The sequence below is a fragment of the Eleutherodactylus coqui genome, chromosome 1 (genome assembly GCF_035609145.1).
Source record: "Eleutherodactylus coqui strain aEleCoq1 chromosome 1, aEleCoq1.hap1, whole genome shotgun sequence".
Taxonomy (NCBI): domain Eukaryota; kingdom Metazoa; phylum Chordata; class Amphibia; order Anura; family Eleutherodactylidae; genus Eleutherodactylus; species Eleutherodactylus coqui.
The window spans coordinates 331,911,315-331,935,929 of record NC_089837.1 but is presented as its reverse complement, the minus strand read 5'-3'; the positions used below and the strand labels follow the sequence as shown (position 1 = coordinate 331,935,929).

Genomic DNA, 24,615 nt, shown 5'->3' with positions numbered 1-24,615 from the left:
CGGAGCTGTGGAGAGGAAGTGTGCTGCAGAGAACAGCTCCTGATAGGTGTTGTATTGTTTGTTTGTTTTTGTTTAGGTCTTATTTCCAGGGTAGGGCTTATATTACAAGCCCCCCAAAAAATCCCAGAAAAGAGCTCTACAAAGTCGCGCGACTTGTAGTGACACAGAATCGCGATATCATCGCGAGAAAATGCATCAATATCACACAGAACACAGACATGATATTGCTGCAATTTTCCCGCAACGATATCGCTGTCACGCGTGTGAAAAAGACCTTAACAGGCAGGAATCTCGATAGTGATAACGAAACCACTGAAATCCATTAAAATCAGTAGTTTCGTTTTGTCCTGTTACGTGGCTGTGATTATCACGGCTGCATGAGGGGAGAAAACTTGTTTGTGTGTTTAAGCCTTAAATGTGGTCTCTGTACACATAAGAACATTTAGCGCAGGCTCACACGAGCGTAATTTAATTGCGTATTACTCGGTGAAAGGATCCAATAAAGTACACCGATTTTCATTTATCCATTCACATTTGCGTATATACATTGCGTATAATATGCTTGTAAAAAAGAATGCAGCATGTTCTATTTTACTGTATAGTATACACAATAGAGCCCCATTGTTCTCTATGGGCGCGTAATAAAAACTGTACATACGCAATTACATTGCAGTGTTTATATGCACCGTCACTAAGCAACAGAGGGAGAAATTAAAACCAGGAAGACTGCAAATGGCAGCGTGTGTGAGATATGCTGTCATGCGCAGTCCAAAATTGCTGTCATACACAGCGAAACACCGGCTTACACAGCGATAGAACACTGCATTATACACGCAGCCTCGTGTGAGCCGGCCCAAGAATTGATGGGAAAAACTACAACAAGGTACAATTAAATGAATGACTGTCTATCAGACAATTATCATCCGGAACTTCAGGGACAAATGGCGGTGGAACGCATTCTGGCCCCAACAACGCTCGTCCGCTCTTGTTTTCTGTCATTTAAAAAAAAAAAAGGCACAGCAAATCAAAAAACTTACACATGACCACAGTACCAGACTAAGGCCCAATGTCCACGGGTGCATTTTAATGATAAGATCCATGCATGTCTCCCACGTGGGAGATCTGCAGCTCTAGAAGCCCTTAGGGATGCATAAGCATCCGCAGGGCAATTTAATGCATGTGGGTGTGATTTTTCCCCCCCAGGATCCTCCATTTTTTCTGCGGATCCCACAGGGACGGCTTCCATTAAAGTCAATGGAAGCCATCCCCGCCACGGCACAGCAACAGCTGTCATTGTGGGAGAGCAGGAGATTACAAAAAAAATTTGAGCACAGTATGCCGAGCGCATCCGCTGGGCAGAGGAAAGATGATCCGTCCGCTATGGAGGAGAGCTCTGCAGCGTCCGGACAGGTGAGTAAATGTAATTTTTAGCCTCATGGCTGCGGGCACAGGTAGAAACCGCTGCAGGATTCCATACTATGAAACCATGCGTGCCTGTTGACATGAGACCTACGTTCGGGGTCAAATGACTGTATGGTAAAAAGCTGTATTTAAATTGCAGTGTTTTATCGGCATGTGGAGCTGTGTATCACTGCGTTTGTGATTACGTATGCCTGCGAATGCTGTCCTGCACTGGATTCCTGGGTTCTTTTTTTCTTTTTCAACTTTTAAGTCATCTTTCCTAGCAACATGTGTAAAATATGCCGTACATACCCAATGCACTTGCATATGTACAGCATTTTCGTTTGCACCCGTAGAGAACAATAGGGCTCTATCGTGCGTAATACATGGCAAAATAGAACATGCTGCATTTTTTTATGCGTGTATTATGCACAATGTATATACGCAAGTGTGAATGGATCCATGAAAATCAATGTACTTGTACTGACTCCAATCACCGCATATTATGTCCGCGCAATACACAATTAAATTACTCTCCTATGTGTCCAGTTACAATTTACAGTTTCCCACTTTTTTTCCTTGGCGGCACTTACCCTGCTTCTTTTATTTCTACTTTACTGGGGTCAAGTTCAATATATTTTTTCTCTTCAAAGATTCGATTTATGGTTGGCCCAACAACACTATGTAGATACTGCGTTCCTGCCACCTAGGAAACAAATCACATCACAACTTAACAGGAAGGAAACAATTGCTTTATGTACCTTTTACCTTTATGTAAATACCGGCTAAGTTCACAGTAACAGAATGGAGATATCTTATCAGCCAAAGACATCATAGAAATAAAAAGACAAATAAATGAGCAGCTCCTGAGTATAAATCGTATGTAGAGATGAGCAAGCGTACTCGCGAAGGGCAAATACTCGCGAGCATTGCCCTTAGCGAGTACCTGCCCGCTCGTCTCAAAAGAAGATTCGGGATCTCTCTCTCTAACCTCCCCCCCCCCCCCCCCACTACCCCCTGCTCACTCCCGCAACTCACCGCTCACCCCTGCCGGCACCCGAATCTTTTGAGATGAGCGGGCAGGTACTCCCAAAAGGCAATACTCGCTCAAGTATTTGCCCTTAGCGAGTACGCTCGCTCATCTCTAATCGCATGTAAGCAAACCCAAGCAGCAGGTTTGTTCTTTCATTGTGTTTATCATGCATGCCTTCTAAGTTATAACTTTTTTATCTTCCGTAGATATAGCCATATGAAAGTTTGTTTATGCAAGACAAGTTATATTTTTAATGATACTATTTAACGTATGACATAATGTACTGAAGAACGTAAAAAAAAATGTAAGTAAGGCAAAATGGAAAAAAATGGAACTACAGCATTGTTCTTTGGATTTAATGTTTACATCATTCAAGTAAAAATGACTTGTTAACGTTACTCTGCATGGCAGTACAATTACGCCGTACCAATCATATATTAGTTTATATTTATGAAAATCTGTTAATACTTAAAAAAAAAAAAACCTTCTTTTTTTTTTTTCAAGGAATCTGTCAGCAGGTTCGGGCAGCATGAGCCCATGTATGTTTTGTTCTGAAATGTTGCGGCGTTACAGAAAAAAGATACTTTGAACTTTGTACAATATACTGTGTAACCATGTGGCAGGAAAATTAACTGGAGGGAGTGAATATTTCACCTAAGCTGGGTGAAATGAAAAATTCAGGAGAGATGGTTTGCTGAGATGTTATTTAAAGGGGTTGTCCCGCGCCGAAACGGGTTTTTTTTTCCCCAACCCCCCCCCCCCCGTTCGGCGCGAGACAACCCCGATGCAGGGACCTAAAGAAAAATCCGCACAGCGCTTACCTGAATCCCCGCGCTCCGGTGACTTCTTACTTACCGGCTGAAGATGGCCGCCGGCATCTTCTCCCTCGGTGGACCGCAGGGCTTCTGTGCGGTCCATTGCCGATTCCAACCTCCTGATTGGCTGGAATCGGCACGTGACGGGGCGGAGCTACACGGAGCCCCATTGAGAAGATAAGAAGACCTGGACTGCGCAAGCGCGTCTAATTTGGCCATTAGACGGCGAAAATTAGACGGCAACCATGGAGACGAGGACGCCAGCAACAGAACAGGTAAGTGAATAACTTTTGATAACTTCTGTATGGCTCATAATTAATGCACAATGTACATTACAAAGTGCATTAATATGGCCATACAGAAGTGTATAGACCCACTTGCTGCCGCGGGACAACCCCTTTAAGTAAGTTACAGGCTAGATCAGGGGTCCCCAACTCCAGTCTGCGTGGACCACCATCAGGTCATGTTTTCAGGATATCCTATAGTAAGAGCCCCTGTAGGAATGTCTGCAGCACCAACAATAATTACATCATCTGTGCGATACTGAGGAAATCCTGAAAACATGACACTGGCGTCCATGAGGACTGGAGTTTTGCACGCCTGGGCTGCATTTTTATTGGAGTGGTGGGTAGGTTGTTAGTGGGATCCATCAGTCTCTCTCCCAGTCCAGTACAGGATTTGCTTGGTTCCCTAGTCAGCTCACTGAGCTAGTAACTGGGACATAAAAGACTACAAGCCCAGATAGTCAGTCTGGGTCAGAGGCTGGAAGTGAACACAAGTCCACTGTGAGCTTCTGATTGGTTGCTTTATTTCTCTTTATTGCAAAAAGCTGCAAGTGGCTGTTTCTCAACTAATCTTCTGTTACTAACATATAATAAAGTTGGATGGACTTTATATGGACTGTGTGAACGACTGCATCCTTGCTGAACCCCACCCCAACTGCAGACACTGCTACAATTGCAATACTTCATCGTATGTGTATTTAGGTAGGTGGCCAGTTCCCCTAAGTGGTGACTGAAGCGAGTCAGACTTTTACTCATTGTACATACTTTATGTAGGAGATTCGCAGCTTTCTACCAGCAAAAAGAGCTCTGAATACTATTAAAAAAATGTAAGAATTGAATGTTGCACCTACAAACAACATGATAATAGAAAGGAGCAATTCTAATTTGATCACCACTAGCATCATAAATATTTTACACAAGTTTAAAGAGTCACTTGGGTGAATTTTTTTTCATCCATTATGTAGCTAGCCTTCAGTATATATAAGTGGGCTAGAAGCTTCCTAGAGTCCTTTTCTTCAGACGGGTCTCAATTCTGACTAGCTGATATTTACTTGGGTTTATGTGTTCTCAACTTAGTCAATTTTTCAGTCAATTAGTGCTTTGTGATGGATCCTACCACACTAGCTCTTTAGAGGGGGACACAAACTCCAATCACAGTTACTCAAAGTTACAGGGCCTCCTGTCACACTGTTATAATGAAGACAGTTCAGCTCATGGGCTATGTACCTATGGTCTGAAGCTTATTTAGGTGAATATACAGAGTAGTGATAATCAGTATCCTTCCTGCAGGCAAATATGGTACAGGTTCTAGTTGCCCATGCGATGTGGTGCTAATGCACCATGGGACTGAAGGCACAGAATAATGGAAGAGAAAGCAGGATGAAATCTTAACATCAAGATAAGCATCAGACAGGGGATGAACTGCATGGGAGTGACAGCAATATACAAAGGATATTTTCAAAGTGTGACTGACAATCAGGTGAGGGATGCAAGGATGGAAACTGTATTTTTGCAAGAGTAGCCCTTTACGAGAAATAGATTCATACCTTAAGAAATGATTCCATTGACTTAGAGGCCAAAGAATTGCTTCTGAATAATGTGTTTGGTTCATCTATAGTAATTATAAAAAAGTGAAGAAAACATTTCAATGCAATATAGTAGAAAACTTAAAGCGTAAAATTTTTATGACGTGTTATGTACCATAGCTGATAGAAAGAGAGCCAATATAAAGTTTTAGGTTATGTTCACATTGGGCGGACATTCAGTAGCAGCAAACTGGATGACATTTTCAAAATCTCGTCCATATGCTGCATAAAAAAATGTGCACACAACCCTGCAGAAATGAACATATGTTGCAGATTTTAAATCTGCAGCATGTCAATTATGACACCAGATTTATCTTCCTTTATCAGGAAAATTTGCAAAAGAAAACCACTAAAAGCAAACTGTTCCATTTATAGAAACATAAGATTACTTACCGGTAATCAGTTTTCCATGAGCTCATGGCAGCACCAGTGATAGACTGCGTCTCATCCAGACAGGAAATGGGGACCTCCCAAATCTCTTTAAAGGCAAGTACACCCTTTACCTGCTCAGTTCTGTAGCAAAATCCATCCAGGGCCGTTATGCTATAGGCAGAGCCATCAAGGGCTATTATAGCCAGAGCAAACAAAGGCTGTCAGGCCATAGTCAGAGCCATAAAAGGTCATAGGCTGTAGACAAATTATAGACCAGAGGCCATAAGCCCCAAGCAAAGACCATATGGAATATCGATCTGCTTGAGCGCACATATAGCCATCCCCTTACATTTTTCATTGAAGAAGGGTAAAGGCAAAGACAGAATTTAATCCCTTATGCGGGGTAATTCTACTCACTGGACTGGCTGGAGATCCTCTCAGAAAGCGCCCATTTCTTCCGCCACTTCCCCTGCACCACACAGTGGCTACTAGACATCACCCAGAGCAGTACACACCTGAACTCCATCTGGTGATGGAAGCACCACAAACCTCCAGGCCAGGTGACACACAGGGCTAGTATACCACCACCCAAAGGTTCTCCCACAACTGCAGGAGAAGTGTCCGATGAGGTAGAGAGAGGGACTTTCCTACAAAACCTCCAGAGACAGGGGAGCACAGCATCTACTGCAGGAGAAGTATCCAATGAGGTAAAGGGACTTCTCTACAAAACCTCCAGAGACATGGGAACACAGCATCTAATGCAGGAAAAATATCCAATGAGGTAGAGAAAGGGACTTCCCTCCAAAACCTCCAGAGACAGGGGAGCACAGCATCTACTGCAAGAGAAGTATCCCATAAGGTAGAGAAAGGGACTTCCCTCCAAAACCTCCAGAGACACGGGAGCACAGCATCTACTGCAGGAGAAGTATCCCATGAGGTAAAGAAAGGGACTTTATCATTCTTGACTGTAAGGCCGCCTGCACACGGGCGGAAATCCCGCGGCGGTATTTCCCGCGGGATTTCCGCCACTGAAAGTTTGCATAGGAGTGCATTACAATACGCACTCCTATGCAGACGGCCGCGGTTTGGCCGCGCGAAATCTCGCGCGGCAAACAAACCGCGACATGTCCTATTTTTGTGCGGGGCTCGCACTCACCCGGTCGCCGGCTCCGGTCTGCGCATGCGCCGGCTGCGCTGCAGCCGGCACATGAAAGAGCCGGGGCCGCCAGGCGCTGGAGAGTACGCGCTCATCCCTGCAGGCTCTCGGGTCGGGTCCCGCGGCGAGAATTCTCGCTGCCAGATCCGACCCGCTCGTCTGCAGGCGGCCTAAGAACAGTGAGACTATGGAACTCTCTGTCTGAGAACGTGGTGATGGCAAATTTTATAAAAGAGTACAAGAGGAGCCTGGATGCGTCTGATAGAACTATGATTAGAGATGAGCGAGCGTACTCGGAAAAGCACTACTCGCTCGAGTAATTTGCTTTATCCGAGTATCGCTGTGCTCGTCCCTGAAGATTCGGGTGCCGGCACGGAGCGGGGAGCTGCAGGGGAGAGCGGGGAGGAACGGAGGGGAGATCTTTCTCTCCCTCTCTCCCGCCCGCTCTCCCCTGCTCCCCGCTGCGACTCACCTGTCAGCCGCAGCAGCACCCGAATCTTCAGGGACGAGCACAGCGATACTCGGATAAAGCAAATTACTCGAGCGAGTAGTGCTTTTCCGAGTACGCTCGCTCATCTCTAACTATGATCTGTTCACTTGTCCGGCTTTTACAAGCGCAAAATCTTTGCACTTGCAAAAGATTGGACATGCGTGCCGCGGCAAGGTCCTCGCAGCGCAAAAAGATTCCCCGCGGGAGTCCTCTCATCACTGAACACTGTGACAGCACTGTCAGTGTTCATTGATGAGGGGACTTCCTGCGGGGACGAAAAAAATTCCCTGCCACAGCTGTGGCAGAGGATCGTGATGTTCTCCCATTGCTTTCAATGGCGCCTGCAGCCGGCCCGATTGAAAGCAATGGGATGCAGGCAACCAATGAATGGCTGAGCGCTGTGACCAATCATAGGCAGCCCTCAGCTGTCATTCAATGAATGGCTGAGTGCTGCCTTTGATTGCCTCAGCGCTCAGTCAATCAGAACCAGGTCTTTCAGGAGACAGGGATTAAAAACAAAAAGCTTCAAACTGTGTTGGAGAAGCCAGCGAGAAGACGCATTGGAGCTGCACAGCGGCGGAGAGGTGATGTATATATTTTTAACAGCAGCTAGGGATGATTTTCAGGGAAGGGCTTATATTTCAAGCCCTTCCCCGAAAATCACTACGGGGGTTGCCTGCATCACATTGCTTTCAATGGGACCGGCTGCAGTAGCACCGGCCCCATTGAAGGCAATGGGCACGGAGCATTTTTAGCATGTGTGGAGCACATTTTATTTGCGCACATAGGTGCACAAAGAAAAAACACTCGTCTAACTGAGCCCTAAATGGGGAAAATTGGCTTCTACCTCATTAGGGTTTTTTTTATGTTCCTCTGGATCAACATTGGGGGGTGGGGGCAGATGTAATAGGCTGAACTGGATGGACATATATTACTAAGACTTCCCTCGATAACCTCCAGAGACAGGGGAGCAGAGCATCTACTGCAGGAGACAAGAGGATGATTCCAGGCTTACCCGTAGGCTCCAAGTGGAGACTTACACCCAACAGGTAACCTCTCATGCCATGTAGTTTGAAAGTGAGGCCCTGCAGTCTGCCACCTTTAGAAATCTGGAAGATTCCTTGAAAGAGCAGTCAGCCAAGCAGGAAACAGGAACTGAGGAGGTAAATGGTGTGCCCGCCTTCAAAGAGATCTGGGAGTTTCCTACCTGTATAGGAGGCGGTCTCTCACTGGTGCTGTCATGGGCCTAAGGGAAAACAATGTTCCATGTACAAAATCACTGACATGAGGTACGCCATAGTTACAAAAACAAGCTATATAATATTGCCATAGAAAGAATCTAAAAAGTTGGTTACTTTTTCAAGATACTTTGCATTACTTCTCTTATTCAGATACAAGCAGCCTAAACTACATTCACTCTTCTGCAGGCACCAATGCTGAAGACTCCCAACAGTCTTCTGTGGGTGAAGGTCTGATGAGACACTGCTCTGATTGTGTACATTTTTCTTATTTTTAAACCAGGCGCTGTTCAGCATTATAAGAGCTGGTTTAAGCTGTTTGATGTGTGTTCTACAAGCTTGTTGACCACATCTAGTTAAGTAAAATTCTCATCTGCATCAGAAGCTCCATTAAGAGCCTACATCGTAGATTGCATTAAAAAAAACTAGAAAATCCGGTACCATGGCAGAAACAAGATGGACCCCATTATAGTCAATGGTGTCTTTAATGTGAAGTTTCTAGCCATTATTTTCATTTTTTTTGGAATGGAACAGAAATATGAAATAAGTCCAGATGTGATCCTAGCCTATCAATCAGCAGACAACAATACAGGATGTAGCTTATGATCAGAGAATGGTAAATAATGTAAGGTTTTTACAAAAATCACCCAATTTTTAAGTAGATTTTATCTAGCCTTGATTACACATTTCATATTGTTTTGTGTTTGCAGCTTCTATGCACATCTATGAACATGGTTAACATCTCCATGGTTAAAATAGGTTATAAAGAAGCCCTTTGTAGTTTGGTCCTTCAGTTATACTCCCTTTAATTAATCCTCTAATTTTTGGTAACCTATAGAAGTAGCAAACATTAACTTGACACTTAAAGGGGTTGTCTCACGCTGAAACGTTTTTTTTTTTTATTCAATAGGCCCCCCGTTCGGCGCGAGACAAACCCAAGGGATGGGTTAAAAAAAAAAAAGTTTATTACTTACCCGAATCCCCACGCTGCGGCGACTTCTTTCTTCCTTTACCAAGATGGCCACCGGGATCTTCACCCACGATGCACTGCGGGTCTTCTCCCATGGTGCACCGTGGGCTCTGTGCGGTCCATTGCCGATTCCAGCCTCCTGATTGGCTGGAATCGGCACACGTGACGGGGTGGAGCTACGAGGACCAGCTCTCCGGCACGAGCGGCCCCATTCACCAGGAGAAGACCGGACTGCGCAGGCGCGTCTAAAAACGCCAGAAGACAGAGAATTTAGACGGATCCATGGCGACGGGGACGCTAGCAACGGAGCAGGTAAGTGAATAACTTCTGTATGGCTCATAATTAATGCATGATGTATATTACAAAGTGCATTAATATGGCCATACAGAAGTGCTGAACCCCACTTGATTTCACGAGACAACCCCTTTAATGCGTTATGATAAGTTGAGTCAACACAATGCACCAGTTACATTAACATCTATTCACTGAAAAAGCCAAAAATACCTGAAAGTCTGCAAAGCAGACACGGTCGCCATAGGCACGATCGCCATAAGGCAGGCACAATCGCCACCGGCACAATCGCCGTAGGGCAGGCGCAATGGCCTTAAGCCCTGAAAATATGTAGTCAGCCAGACAATAATGTGTGGAGGAGCAGATGTCTATGGCTGACATCTTTGGTATCGTTCACATGTGCAGGCTATTAGTATATGCAGTCACTCCTCCCCAAACTGGGCTGGGTTGAGTGGGTGACTGCATATTAGCCTGCCAGGAACAAGCTGCTCCTCCACACATTATTGTCTGGCTGACTACATATTTTCAGGGCTTAAGGCCATTGCGCCTGCCCTACGACGATTGTGCCGGTGGCGATTGTGCCTGCCTTATGGCGATCGTGCCTATGGCGACCGTGTCTGCTTTGCAGACTTTCAGGTATTTTTGGCTTTTTCAGTGAATATGTGTTTTTTCCTTTTCCTCACCTCTGTGATTTTATGTAATTTATTGTGAGTTAGCGTAGGTACTGACGGAAGCGGTGTGACCTCGACGCGGTCCGTCAGCCTATGCGTTTTGGCCAAAATGCAGTACTAACACCCGCATTTTATTAGTATGCATTAGTATCTTTGTATGTAGTTTGCTAGTTGGTGGGGGAGCCCAAGATGTCAGCCAGTGTGGCCCACCTTGGAGATACAGGGCAACCCGCTGTCATATCAGCCAGGGTTGATATCCTGTATGGTGGGTCACCACCCATCTATGGCTGACATCTTTGGTATCGTTCACATGTGCAGGCTATTAGTATATGCAGTCACTCCTCCCCAAACTGGGCTGGGTTGAGTGGGTGACTGCATATTAGCCTGCCAGGAACAAGCTGCTCCTCCACACATTATTGTCTGGCTGACTACATATTTTCAGGGCTTAAGGCCATTGCGCCTGCCCTACGGCGATTGTGCCGGTGGCGATTGTGCCTGCCTTATGGCGATCGTGCCTATGGCGACCGTGTCTGCTTTGCAGACTTTCAGGTATTTTTGGCTTTTTCAGTGAATATGTGTTTTTTCTTTTTCCTCACCTCTGTGATTTTAGTTACATTAACATCTGTACAAATTAGTAGACTGCAAGAAATATGGTAAAACTGTAAGGGGTGGTATGAATATACACTGACATCAGTATCAATCTGTGACTTTCGATCTGCACCAGTTCTCCAAATGAAGTACCTCAAGTATGTAAACCCCTGTGCCACATATGAAATCTGTCACAATATCTACAAAAGTGCACCATTACAATAAATTCCACTTACTTGTGTTATCAAGTTCTAGTCGGAAGAGCAGATCCAAGAATTCCTTTGCTAGCCCTTGTCCCAAAAAGATTTTTACAAGGTTGGCCGCCACTTCCTGTCTACACTCAGCTGATGTAGTCTCATCGATCAGTGTTATTAAATGTCCGATTTTTTGCTATTTAGAATAAATATCATGCCATGAATATGGGTAAATCATAGCATGCAGTAAACAATTGTATATCAATACAGTGTATAACTAGCAGTTCAGAACAGAGATTCAGAACCGCCTCCTTTATTGTGCATTAGACAACCACATTAAAACCAATCAGCTGACAATCTAATATGCATGGGGGGCCCCTTGACATTTAGGAAAAAAAAGGAATAGGCATGTTGGATTTCACTATGCCTGATCCTTTCTCAGATTCCAGAAGTGGCTTATTTCCCTATCCTTGAAATAAGAATGCCCCCTTGGCTGAGCGTGCATATAAATGGTGGAATTGGGAGAATAGCAGTCAATCGTTATTTCATGTGTATAGTCACCTTTAGCCACTATAGAAGCATTCTCATGTACAATTCTAAGAGCTTTGCTCTTCAGAGCATAAAGGTGGCCATACACATTAGATAGAAGGCAATGGTTCCACGGACACAACAATACACATTATATTGGTTCTTGCAGTTGCCCATATATTTTCAATGACACCAGGCTAAGAGCAAAAGCTATCTCTGGAAATATTCTTTCAAAGAAAGATCTTTCGTTGATGAAAAAAAAAATCTTTCTTTAAAATGAAAGATCTGTCATTCAACCATTGGATGGAAACTTTAAACATATCCAACTTCATTACAGGTGATAAATGTCCATCAGTCAGCTCAAACAATCATGTGTTAAATTTCCTCCTGTCGAACGATCGTTTCGGTTGAAATAGTCCATTTTCATCAACTTCAGTCTGTGTATGGCTACCTGGTGTTAGTAGTGCAATGGTTTGAACCTCGCAGTGGTGGGGTTCCAGGTTCAAAACCCCATCAAGGCCAGATTGAAACCTAGTACTCCAGTAGTGCTAAGCCAACACACCTGAAAGCAGAGAGCACTTTTTGGGGGGCCTTGTGTAGCACAGAGTGTTAAGACAGCAGAATGCACTCCTAAGCTCTTACTCACGACCTGAAAGTTGTAAATTCAATCCCTGCAAGGTTCAAGTAGTCGGCTCAAGGCTGACTCAGCCTTCCATCCTTCCGAGGTCAGTAATATCAGTACTAGAGATGAGCGAGCACCAAAATGCTCGAGTGCTCATTACTCGAGTCGAACTTTCAGTGATGCTCGAGAGTTCGTTTCGAGTAACGAACCCCATTGAAGTCAATGGGCGACTCGAGCATTTTTGTATATCGCCGATGCTCGCTAAGGTTTTCATTGGTGAAAATCTGCAAAACCCAAGAAAGTGCTGGAAACGACACAGAAACTGATAGGGCAGGCGAGGGGCAACATGCTGGGCTGCATTTCAGGTTCCCAGGTCCCACTATTCAGCCACAATCGCGGCAAGAGTGAGACCCCCCCCCCCCGCACTGTCAGCATAAAGATCGTTCTCTTCTGCCACAGCTGTAACAGCTGTGGCAGAGAAGAACGATGTTAGCCCATTGAATTCAATGGAGCCGGCAATACAGCCGGCTCCATTGAAAGCAATGGGCTGCCGGCGAGCGCGGGATGAATTTTCGGGAAGGGCTTAAAAATATAAGCCCTTCCCTGAAATTCATCCAGAAATGTGTAAAAACAAAAAAAAATATATACTCACCCGGTCCTGGCAGACGGAGTGCAGCCGCGGCCAGCGGCAGTTCTCCTGAACTGCTCTCTGTAGTATTCAGCAGCCGGGGATTTAAAATCCCCGCCTGCTGAATGAGCTGCCTCTGATTGCTCACAGCCTGACCAATCAGAGGCAGCTCTCACTCACACCCATTCATGAATTCATGAATGGGTGAGTGAGTGCTGCCTCTGATTGGCTCAGCGCAGGGACCAATCAGGGGCAGCTCTCAGCTGTCATTCATGAATGGGTGTGATTGAGAGCTGCCTCTGATTGGTCAGGCTGTGACCAATCAGAGGCAGCTCATTCAGCAGGCGAGGATTTAAAATCCCCGGCTGCTGAATACTACTGAGAGCAGTTCAGGAGAACTGCTGCCGGCCGCGGCTGAACTCCGTCTGCCGGGATCGGGTGAGTATATATATTTTCTTTTTGTTTTTACACATTTCTGGATGAATTTCAGGGAAGGGCTTATATTTTTAAGCCCTTCCCGAAAATTCATCCCACGCTCGCCGGCAGCCCATTGCTTTCAATGGAGCCGGCTGTATTGCTGGCTCCATTGAATTCAATGGTCAGTGCTCGTTTAATCGAGATGAGTACCGTGTGGTGCTCGTCTCTAGTAACGAGCATCTCGAGCACCCTAATACTTGAACGAGCATCAAGCTCGGACGAGTATGCTCGCTCATCTCTAATCAGTACCCAACTTGCTGGGGGGTAATAAACAAATTACCTGAAAGTACTGCAGAATCAGTTGGCGCTATACAAATAACAAGTCCCTTTCCCCTTTCCCTTTGAGGTCCCCATAGATATTACATTTAAGTTGATGAAAAAGAACGATTTTACCTAAAACGATCGGTCATCTGGTTGGTTTAGCCACAAATGATCATGTTAGACGACCAATGGTAAACTGTTATCATCTGGAAATAGGTTGGCCACGCTTGAATTTTACAGCCAGTAGTGAATGAAAATTGTTTGTGAAAATTAATGTTCTTGTGTCCACAAACAATCTTTTGTTCAAAGAATGTTCTCAGGAAGATCATTCGTCTGTCACCCAGTGTCACATGGCTAGAGTGGACTAAGGCCCCCTGTCCACGGACGTGTATTCACCGGTGGTAAACCACAGGTGAATCACGCCGGCCGACGCTTTCCATAGCATTGCTAGCCCCAAGTTCTATTTGCCCGGATGCAATCACACGGGATGCAAAACATTAGTCCGGCAAACTTACAGCCCATTGGCAGTGGGAGGCAATGTTCTATACTGCATTAATTGGTAACCAAAAGGAAATATTGGGTAGTGTGCATGGCCTAGAAAAAATTAGATAATACAAGAGTTTTCATTTAGGATCTCTAAGGCAAGAACTCTGCAATGTGACCGGGTTCCTAAACAAATAAAAGAATCATTGAAGCTCCGTGGGTGAGGCACTGATTCTATTTTCAATACAGTAAAATCTGGTCCAAACATTCAAGTAATAGAAATTCTAGAAAATTGTGGAGATAGATATCGCACTACATGTAAAAAAGATCATACGTTCCGGCAAGCAAATTCTTTTATCCAAAGTTTAACTTTATGTGTGATCTGTAAATTATTTAATGCATATGGTCAGCATGAATCCATACTGAGATTGCACATGTAGGATATCATTGTACAAGCTTAGTGAATAAACCATAATCATCATTACATTTTCTTTATTTAAAAACATAGCACCCATTGTTTAATAAGTCATTGATACTGTTTTTATGTGGAGAGGGTAGCACATTAGCTAAATGAATGGATCAGATAGCATTGCTTAATACAGGTATCAGATGGCAAAGTGACCTAATTAATAGATTCTGTGAGTGACAATCCTGGGAATGCTGATTACTTGTCTAACTCACACGGGACGGTTATCCCAAGTTTAGATTAGGTATTCCTTGTTAATTTATTATTCTTTATCATCTTTTATTTCATCAGATGTAAATTAAAAAAACTTACATAAACCAGAATCCGCATCAACTTACATTAATAACACGTAGTGTAGCAGATGTCCTACTAAGACATCATAAAGCATTGCATTTGCTCTTTCTATTGTATTACCTTATGAGATGCTTTAACATCCTGGCACAGCAACTGCACCAGAGGCTTGTAGTAATCTGAAGGTAAAACAGTCTCATCACGGAGACGCACTTGCAGCTGTAGAGAACCAAGGTTTCCCCTAAACAGAAGAGACATCAATCAATGTTTGTGAAGACTGCATTTGGGTATATTGTATGCCATCTATTTAACATGGTGTTGCTGAGAGCCTTCATTTAATGTTTTTCTCTATGGCAAAAAGCACTACATGTATAGTTCCAGGTAAATAAAATAAAAAATAAATCTTGTATAGCACCAACTTATTCTGCAGTGCTTTCAAGTAATTTATTTATTATGCCCCCAGCAAGCTGGGTATTCATTTTACCGATCTCTGAAGAATGGAAGGCTGAGTCAACCCTGAGCCGGCTGCCTGAACCCTGTGGGGATTGAACCCACAACCTTCAAGTTGTGAGTGAGAGCTTAGGACTGCATTTCTGCTGCCTTAACACTCTGCGCCATACAAGGCTCTGACCTTCATATCTGTGAAGCAAGGCTAGGGGGCTGCCAATCCTGGGTCCCATTATCGCCTATTAAAGCCAAATACAGGAGAGGTAGCCTAAATAGGAGTTAGGCCAGATCCACATATTTCAAAATTATGGTGGATTTGCAATCAAATAATTTGCCATTACCTTAAGAGATAGGAATACCCAAGGATGTTGCAGGGAAGTGTATGGAGCTTACACTGTACATACAGCGGCTGATGACTGGTTTACAGCTGACACCCTCCTGCAACAGCTAAGATTGGACCCAGGTGGTTTAATCTCTTAGATGCTAAAGTGAATAATGGCCACAGCATCAAAGCAGTTACTGATGGGTTGCTGTGACGACTTGTGGCCTAACTTTTGCCTCCAAATTTGCCACCTTAGTACACTTACTACACCAAAAAAAAATAACAGAATTGTTTTGCAGTCTCCTCGACTTCCCCCCAAATACTGAATTAAAAAGGATCGAAAAGACATGTGCCTCAAAATGGTACTAATCAGAACAGCTTGCCCCTGCAAAAAACAAGCCCTTAAAACAGCTCTATCCATGCAAGAGGTTTGAAAAAAAGTTGTGGGTAACAGAATATTGCAACACAAGGCATTTTTTAAGAGATTCTTTGTTTTTTAGTTATGCAAAAGTTGCAAAACATTACAATAACCATATCAATTCTGTATCACTGGAATCATACTGAACTGCACACTAGCCCCAGGATGTAAATGCACATCTTGGCTGGGAGGCAGTTCCTGTGAATGGACATACATTTACATCCTATGGATGGTGCCGGCTCAGAAGCTGAGCCTGCGCCATCTGCAATGGGAGCCGGCAATCAATGTTGATTGTGGCATGTAAAGTGTTCATAGAGGGAGGGCGCTCCCTCTGTAATGTCATCGGATAGCGTACAGACAGGATGTCCATGTGTTGTGCAATCCGAATAGCAGCCAAGAATTTGAGACGCAACTCATTTATTGCCTGCGCGCGTTATCAAGGGGAGTGATAATAATATATGGCCACTTTGATGTTTTAGGTGGAACACCTCTTTGTTGATAAATTGTGTGTTGTTTGAATGTATTGAGTTCTCCTGTAAAGTGTATAAAGTCAGTGCCTTTCTGATCCTATTACTGACTAACACAATAAGGGCCCATTTACACGCAACTATTATCGCTCAAAATTCATTCAAACAACTGCAAATAAGCGTTAATTGTTGCGTGTAAACGCTACTATTGTGCACATTTTGTCTGAACGATGATTATAGGGTGAACTTAAAATCCATCATTCAGCCGCAGAGAGATAAAGTATCTCTCAAAAGACAGCATGCAGTGTTCTCAGCGGGAGCTGGGAGATTACATTATATTCTATCAGCAGCCCAACGAGAACAATGCAGCTGCAAACAGCTCCTGGAGGCCCTCTTACATGCAAATGAAGATGGTAAAGTGTTAGTGGACATAAGTGTCCATTAACACTTTATGCAAAATGATTGCTAAAACTTTCAATCGTTTGAAAGATTTTTGCTGCGTGTAAAATGGCCTTTAAGCTATAGTTACTACTTTCTTAGCCATTGCCAGCGAAAACTTTATTTTTTCAATGCCATTCCATCAAAGCTTAGTGTGTATATTTGGGTGCCAGTCACAAAGAGGATGCAAAACAGGGACACAGCTGGAGTTTTCCTGAACTACAGAAACTAAAATAGATCTCCTATTTTATAGTTCTCATAGCCTGCAATGTCACAGAACATCACACCATAATCAATTTAACTAAAAGTCTAAATATCTCATACTAAGAGGATTAACATATTTTAAGAATCAATCTTCTCTACTGGATTCAGCATTGCTTTGTTATAAAAAGTACAGAATATGTAACGCAGGTTCTAAATATAAAAAAAACCTATTTCCTCTAAATACCTTTTTTGTTAGAAAGTAGACAAATATGCTATAAAAAGAACCTAATGTAAGGATTTTGAATGCTTTCTGAACCAGTTAAGTGCTACTTAAGGTTTTCTAAAGGTCTGACATTTTCTTGGCTGAACTTTTCAAAGACTTTGTGACTCATTAAACAGTTTCACTTAATATGTATTTATAAGCCAAAGGGGGAAAAAATAGTTTTAAATACAGAACAAAATTTGAAACACATCACAGAATGACAGTCATGACAAAAAACACCAAAAAACAATATGCTGACATCAACTTACTCGTCCACACTAGCTTTGGATTTTCCAGGACTTAGTCTGAACCATCCCTCTTCCTGAAAATCTTGTTGAAGTCCATTTAAGTTGATCATTACCTAAAATAATGATGCTTATTTATGTTTTGTGTTTCACAAAAAGAATTACAGGGTGGTGATTGTTCAAAATGGGGAAAAACAATCAGCAAAAATTTGCAAAATATATAATCTGCACATTCATAAAATTTGTGTGTTTTTCTCCCAGTGAACTCAGAGTGGAACAGCCCAAAATATGTGGTTTGAGGTCATAAAGGATTTGCAGCCCATGAAGCCAAAACGACTACAGTTGGTCTTTTGTAGTTTGTAATTAAACCCCCAAATCTGTTCCTTCTTTTTGAATAAGCCTGTATTTTTCTTCAACCCAAATAAGACTGTTCCGTTCACATTAAATTTGGAAAATGGGCTTGAAACCAATGTTTGAAGAGGGCTACCGTATGAATTCTCAACAGGTGTGCAACTGTAGCTCTATACAGTAGCATAAATTGGCCATTAACTCCTATTGTTTAAAAATTAACATTTAATTACAGGTTCCCTTGTACTGAAAAGTATGCTTTCAATTCAGATATTGACATAAATTGGGCAAAGAAATGCTAATAGTAAGACCTTTTGTTTTCTTATTAAAATCTATGGGAAATAGTATATACATCAGATCCTAACTATGTAAAACCCGACTTACCAGCAAAATCTAACTGCTGTAGTTAGGTTATGTATATGGCCAGGCCACTCTACACTGCAAGGTACGAAATAGGTCTAAAGGTGCACTAATCCATTAGAAGCAAAACGTGTTTCTAAATATAAAACAGAAACAACAAAAAAAAGAAAAAAATGGGGAAAAGGCTACAAAAATTGGGACCAATAATATATAATAGGATACAAGATACAAGCCTTTTTGATATAAGTCTGGCTATCCTTTACATTTCAGTTAGATTAGCTTATTTAGTTAACGTATTTAAAAAAAAATACAGTAGGAAAATGAAGCTTGTCAAACAAAGAAACATTTATTTATGTACAAGAAAATGTGTTAAAAAATACACAGCTACTAGAAACAAAAATATTTCTTACGTCAAAGAATGGCCTGTACTTTCATAATAGTCTGACTATCAGCAAACCTACCAAACCAATGGAAGAAGTCCAGCACAAAACAATAAAAAGTTTATTTAGACTTTGTTGCTTTTACATAGGAGCAATCATCATCTGCTGGTGTAGTGGGCCGCAGATAGTTGCTGCCCACCTGCTTCTGTTTACAGTAAACAGGCAATCATTCATAGATGAACAACTGCCTGTTTACACGGGCCGATCATCATTCAGTTTTTATACAAGCATAAACAGAAAGATAATGCTAAGCGGATATCATTTGTCATTCAGCCAGTGCATACATTTACATTGAAACACAATTGTTCAGATTCTTTCACCATTGAAATTGCAGCAACGGATGCTCGCCGATTTTCATGACAATACTGTGCAACAATTTTCTGTCTTGGGCATAATTTTGCTTTTGATGAGCGGCCTGCTTTCTCTCCAACAGCAGTTGAACCCGTTTTTATATTTTTCAAAACTATATCTTGAGTTGTCATGCAATGTATACCCATTGTTTTGGAAATTGTATATTGAGATTTTCCCTTTTCATGTAATTTTATAATTGGTTACCTCTGTAGGTCGTTACTGGTTTGCCAAAAGCCATTTTTATAAGAATTTTATGAAAAAGCTTTGCGACTGAAATACACTGTACTGTATAATTTGCCTGTCTTAACCCGTTGCAGTCCAATTTTGGATTCAGGATTTCCTAGGGGGCTTTCTCTTTCTGCCATTATCCAAAGGAGCCATCTGCTGGCCAGTATTGTGGTATGGGACATGCTGGAGAGGCCCCCAACAACAGAGCAGCCAGTAATCTACAGTAAGAATACCCTGCCGGACATCTTCCGACATCGGAGCTGTACAGCCTTCAATTAGAATGTCTTCAGACGTCAGACAGTGGATTGGAAAGGGTTAAAGAGGAGGGACAGAGTGCAAAGTTCTTCAAATTAATCAACTTTATTAAGCAATCTGCAAACAATAGTTGGACTATTATGACAGTTCCTTGGAAGGAGGGAGGGAGATGGACTATTATGCAACATAGGTTGATGTTGAAGAACTTGTTTAACTTTTCTGTAAATCATATTGTTTGAATTCCAAAGCTTTCATTGTATAAAGGAATGATTATAGTGTAAGAAAATGTAAAGTTTGATTAACAAATGAAAAATGTATGACGATTTTACTAAAACACATGCCTTAAAAACAAATGGTAGCTAGACTGTTATGAAAAGGGGTAGTACAGTAAAAAGGAAATTTTGTAAAGGTGGCCAACACAAAGAAAAGTGACCTTTCCTACAAAGAAAGTCAGTTCAATGCAAATTGTAAACCTTGAGGTAGTCTCTGGAGTTTAGGGACCATTTGTGACTTATTAGTTATATATTCAACCCAATCTACTATGCTAGCTAAATGACTTTACATTTATCAGCCTACAACTAATTATTACAATTTTCTATCCACGGCTGAGTATTATAAAATCGGCCTGTACAATGGTCCTATTCAGTATCAGACACAAACGTACACTGAACAGGGGACAGAAAATAGCAATATTACTGGATAGACACGTCTAATAATAGCAACTTATTTTCTCTAGCTAGCAGAGCAATACGGAACAACTAACCCCCTGCCAGTAATGCACAAAAGCAGCCGCACCGCATTGTGAAAATTTCCCTTTTCTAATCATTTTTAATTTCTCTTGGTGTGCTACAGGAACAAAACATTGTTAAACAGCCAATTATTTTTCCGTAGTTCTCCATCTATATCTGTAGTGTTTCTGGAAAGAAGGTGATTTAATGAAGCCTGATTAACACTTGTGATGCTATCTTTAGCCTCTGGGTTACTTACATGCACACGTTTAATTTCTGGTAAGGATGTCTGAAAAATAGGTTGTATAGCTTCATCACACAGATATGCTATTTTCCACATTGAGTCAACTTTCTAATGTCAACATCATCCAGGTACACTCGACTATACATAAAACCAGGATATATTTAATCTCACACTGAGCATCAGAAAAAAAAATATATATTTTTTCCCTCCTTTATATGTTTGGGATAACCAAGTGATCGAGTCTTAACAGTTCGTGACTAAAGGGCCTTCTACAAAGGCAGATAACTGCCATGTTTGTACCTTGTGCATATATTTATCCAATTTGGGACATTAAAACTTACACTTCTGTACGATAAGCCCAGCACAGACGTAACAAGGTCATCAATAGTTGATCAGTTGGGGTTCGTTGCGCCAAAATGGAACGGAAGCAGATAGCTCTGACCACGGTATACTGGCCGTTGCTGGAAATTACAGGCACAGCTCCCATTTAAATTAATGAGAGCTGTGCCTGCAATTACCAATGCTGGCTACTACACGGTGGCATTGTATACTGTGGTTTAGCACTGACAGTGGGAGTCCAAACAGCTATTCGGCCATTGTCTCAATTAGGAGACACCAGATAATCAACTACTGATGACCTATGCTGAGACTAGCCCATCAATAGCCAAGAAAGCCCCTTTAAACAACGATGGGAGATTTTTTTCTTTTTTTTGAATATTGGATACTAAAGGACACACTAGTCTCTCCCAAAGGACAGCATGTTCCCAATCCCAAGTGTTTTTTTCCAACACTTTTCTAAGCAGAAAGGGCTTGGAATGCAACATTCTGATAGATGAGCATTGGCGAGAGCGGCTGAGAGCAAAGAAGTGCATATCTGTTCAGTTACAGGTCGAGCAGTGACTAAAGATCTCCTCATAGTCTCCCAAATGGTGTCAGTGGTTTTAACTTCACATGCAAAGTTGCTGTAGGAAGAACACCTAGGAAACAGAATCTGCTGCTCTAACAAGTAAAATGTGGTGCAGCCTAAGAGAATAGAGAAATGCATGAGCAAATGGAAAGAGTTATTATTAACCCTTTCCAATCCACTGTCTGACGTCTGAAGAAATTCTGATTGAACCCTGTACAGCTCCGATGTCGTAAGATGTCCGGCAGGGTATTCTTACTCTATATTACCGGCCGCTTTGTTGTCAGGGGTCTCTCCAGTATGTCCCATACTGCAGCACTGGCTCTAGCCAGCAGATGGCGCCATGGTAAAATGGCAGAAAGAGAAAGCCCCCTAGGATACCCTGAATCCAAAACTGGATTGCAAAGGGTTAAATCTGTGATGCATTTTATCTATCTTACCTTTCCCAGAAAATCATTTTTACTGACAAGGTCCCAGTCCCAAACCTCTATTGTTAACTTTTCATTGAAAGATTCATCCAAATCGAACTCAAACGTTTCGTTCCATCGGGGATAGCATGACTTCTTCACAACCTATAAAAATGAGATTAAACATGACAGGAAAACAGGACTTGGTAAAATACATGTTTGAAATGAGAAATAATAACTAAATGTTGTAATAATGTAACAATTATTCATGGTAAATCATTACTGAAGTCTAGTGATAACTTTCTTGTATGGGCATCTTGATTCATTATCAGAATAAATTCTGTTCCTGGAGTTCATCATTCTTTATGTCATCAATAGCTGATCAGTGAGAGTCCGCCCTACCAGGCAAAGCACTATACATGGTATACTTGGTATTGCAGCTCTAGTTCGGTCTAATTGACCTGAATGAGACTGAGTAGCTCTCAGGCCAGGTGACTGAGGTACTTGACATCACCGGCCTGAGAACAGGCCACGGCACTCACCCAAGTAAATAAATAAATTATCTGAAAGTGCTGTGGATTTTCAATGCTATAACATCCTCATGATCTTTTAGCAGCAAGTCTAAAACAAAGTGTAAAGTATGGGAGAAACCAAGTAACCTTGGTTTTTGGTTTCTCTTACTGAGAACAATTACACTTTGCTCTATTGGCTAACATGGTACCAAACTTTTTTTTGTTTTAAGTATGGGAGAGGGACAGAGCAGTGGTTTGAGCTTCTGATAGGACATGAGCTCAGTTTCAGGCTTTCAGAGCAACAGATTTTACACCCACCTGCTGTGGTTTAGTAATTTGGACACATGAGTACATACAAACACAACAAATAATTATATAATGTTATATACGTACCGTGCTCTCTTGGATTTTGCTATTGTAACGCACTCTGACAAATGGGTCTGAGGCTCCATTCCGATCTTTTCTTGCTAAATCTCTGCAAAGCAAATTAAAAATTAGGCATTTATGCATGGTGGTAGTCAAAAATTATTGTGATAAAGCATCTCCTAATGAGAATATTGTTTGCAGAAATCCATAACATCCGTAGATCTCTATACTGTGTAAAGAAAAGTACACCAAGTGCCTTCCCAGATTGCATATAAGAATAGAATGGAGGAATGCTCTTAAAGGGGTTGTCCCGCGCCGAAACTTTTTTTTTTTTTTTTTTTTTTAACCCCCCCCCCGTTCGGCACGAGACAACCCCGATGCAGGGGTTAAAAAAAACAAACGGAGAGTGCTTACCTGAATCCCGGCGGTCCGGCGTCTTCATACTTACCTGCTGAAGATGGCCGCCGGGGTCTGCTCCCTCCGTGGACCGCAGCTCTTCTGTGCGGTCCATTGCCGATTCCAGCCTCCTGATTGGCTGGAATCGGCACGTGACGGGGCGGAGCTACACGGAGTCGGCATTCTGCACGAGCAGCTCCATTGAAGAGAGCAGAAGACCCGGACTGCGCAAGCGCGGCTAATTTGGCCATCGGAGGGCGAAAATTAGTCGGCTCCATGGGAACGAGGACGCCAGCAACGGAGCAGGTAAGTAAAAACCTTTTTATAACTTCTGTATGGCTCATAATTAATGCACAATGTACATTACAAAGTGCATTAATATGGCCATACAGAAGTGTATAGACCCACTTGCTGCCGCGGGACAACCCCTTTAAAACGAGAACACTAAAAGAGAAGAGCCTACAGGCTTGCAAACAACCATGTGGTATAACTGGATATTAGGATGCAATAGATTGTTAGCAGAACAAGCACTTTTTGTCTATCCAAAGAATATTTTGTGAATACAAGAGCAGATGTCTCATCCATCCATATCAAACTACAACTTCCAGTCTTGTACTTTTTTATATTTTACTGAAGGTAGAATTTTGTGCTTACAACCCTGTTACTCAAATAAGGAAGATAGAACAATACCTCTGCAGCGCCACCTATTGGATGGCAGCGTTCCCTCAAATCAATGTCAGACTCTTTATACAAGTCTTTATAACAATGATTGGGAATAGGAAACCATGCCAGAACCCATACACAGACAGCTGTTTCAGGGTGTTTGCCTCTCAGCAGTGTGCACTAGGTTTCTGGCTTAGCTGGTGAGAGGCCTATGATGGTTAAGAGACGACACCCCTCTTGACGAACTCTTTTACTTTCACATCATCTCAGTAATAACTAGTGAGATGTTGCAGCTCTGATGCATTATGCTACTGAGGGCAGTTATGATGCCCTGCTAGGCATGTCGGGAACCTCTTGAATGAAAGTTTGAGAGTTGATTCATTTGTATAATCTATTTGATAAATATGAGGGTATGTTTCCACATGTTGGAAATGTTGCGGATTCTTCGTCACAAATCTGCAGTGGAAAATCTGTACCAAATCAAGTGGTGCCAATTTTGACAGAGATTTTGTTGCAGATTTCACCACATCATTTGAATAGATGGAATCTGCACTGAAAACATGTACCACAAATTGACATGCTGCATATTTAAAATCTGTTTCGCATGTTCATTTTGCTGTGGATTTTCTGCTAAATTTTCCCTTGTGAAAAATACCCTAAGGGCTTCTTTACAATGGCGAGAAAATTGTGCAAGATTTGTGCGTTACGAGAAACACAAATCTTGCACAAATATGTAACCCATTCTTTTGAATGGGTTCATTCACT

The 24,615-nt window shown here is 42.4% G+C and overlaps 1 protein-coding gene across 2 annotated transcripts in view; it reads right to left on the bottom strand.

Annotated features, from left to right (window-relative positions):
- Positions 1–24,615, bottom strand: part of LOC136576244 (ras GTPase-activating protein 4-like) — a 143,953-nt gene that overhangs the window by 25,853 nt on the left and 93,485 nt on the right. For both annotated transcript variants that reach the window (XM_066575369.1, XM_066575380.1), the window contains exons 6-12: positions 22,819–22,900; positions 21,947–22,078; positions 17,673–17,764; positions 14,969–15,086; positions 11,132–11,285; positions 5,081–5,145; positions 1,995–2,107 (exon numbers count right to left, since the gene is read on the bottom strand). In XM_066575369.1, coding sequence (XP_066431466.1) covers positions 1,995–2,107; positions 5,081–5,145; positions 11,132–11,285; positions 14,969–15,086; positions 17,673–17,764; positions 21,947–22,078; positions 22,819–22,900 — 756 coding nt within the window. The remainder of the gene's footprint in view (positions 1–1,994; positions 2,108–5,080; positions 5,146–11,131; positions 11,286–14,968; positions 15,087–17,672; positions 17,765–21,946; positions 22,079–22,818; positions 22,901–24,615) is intronic.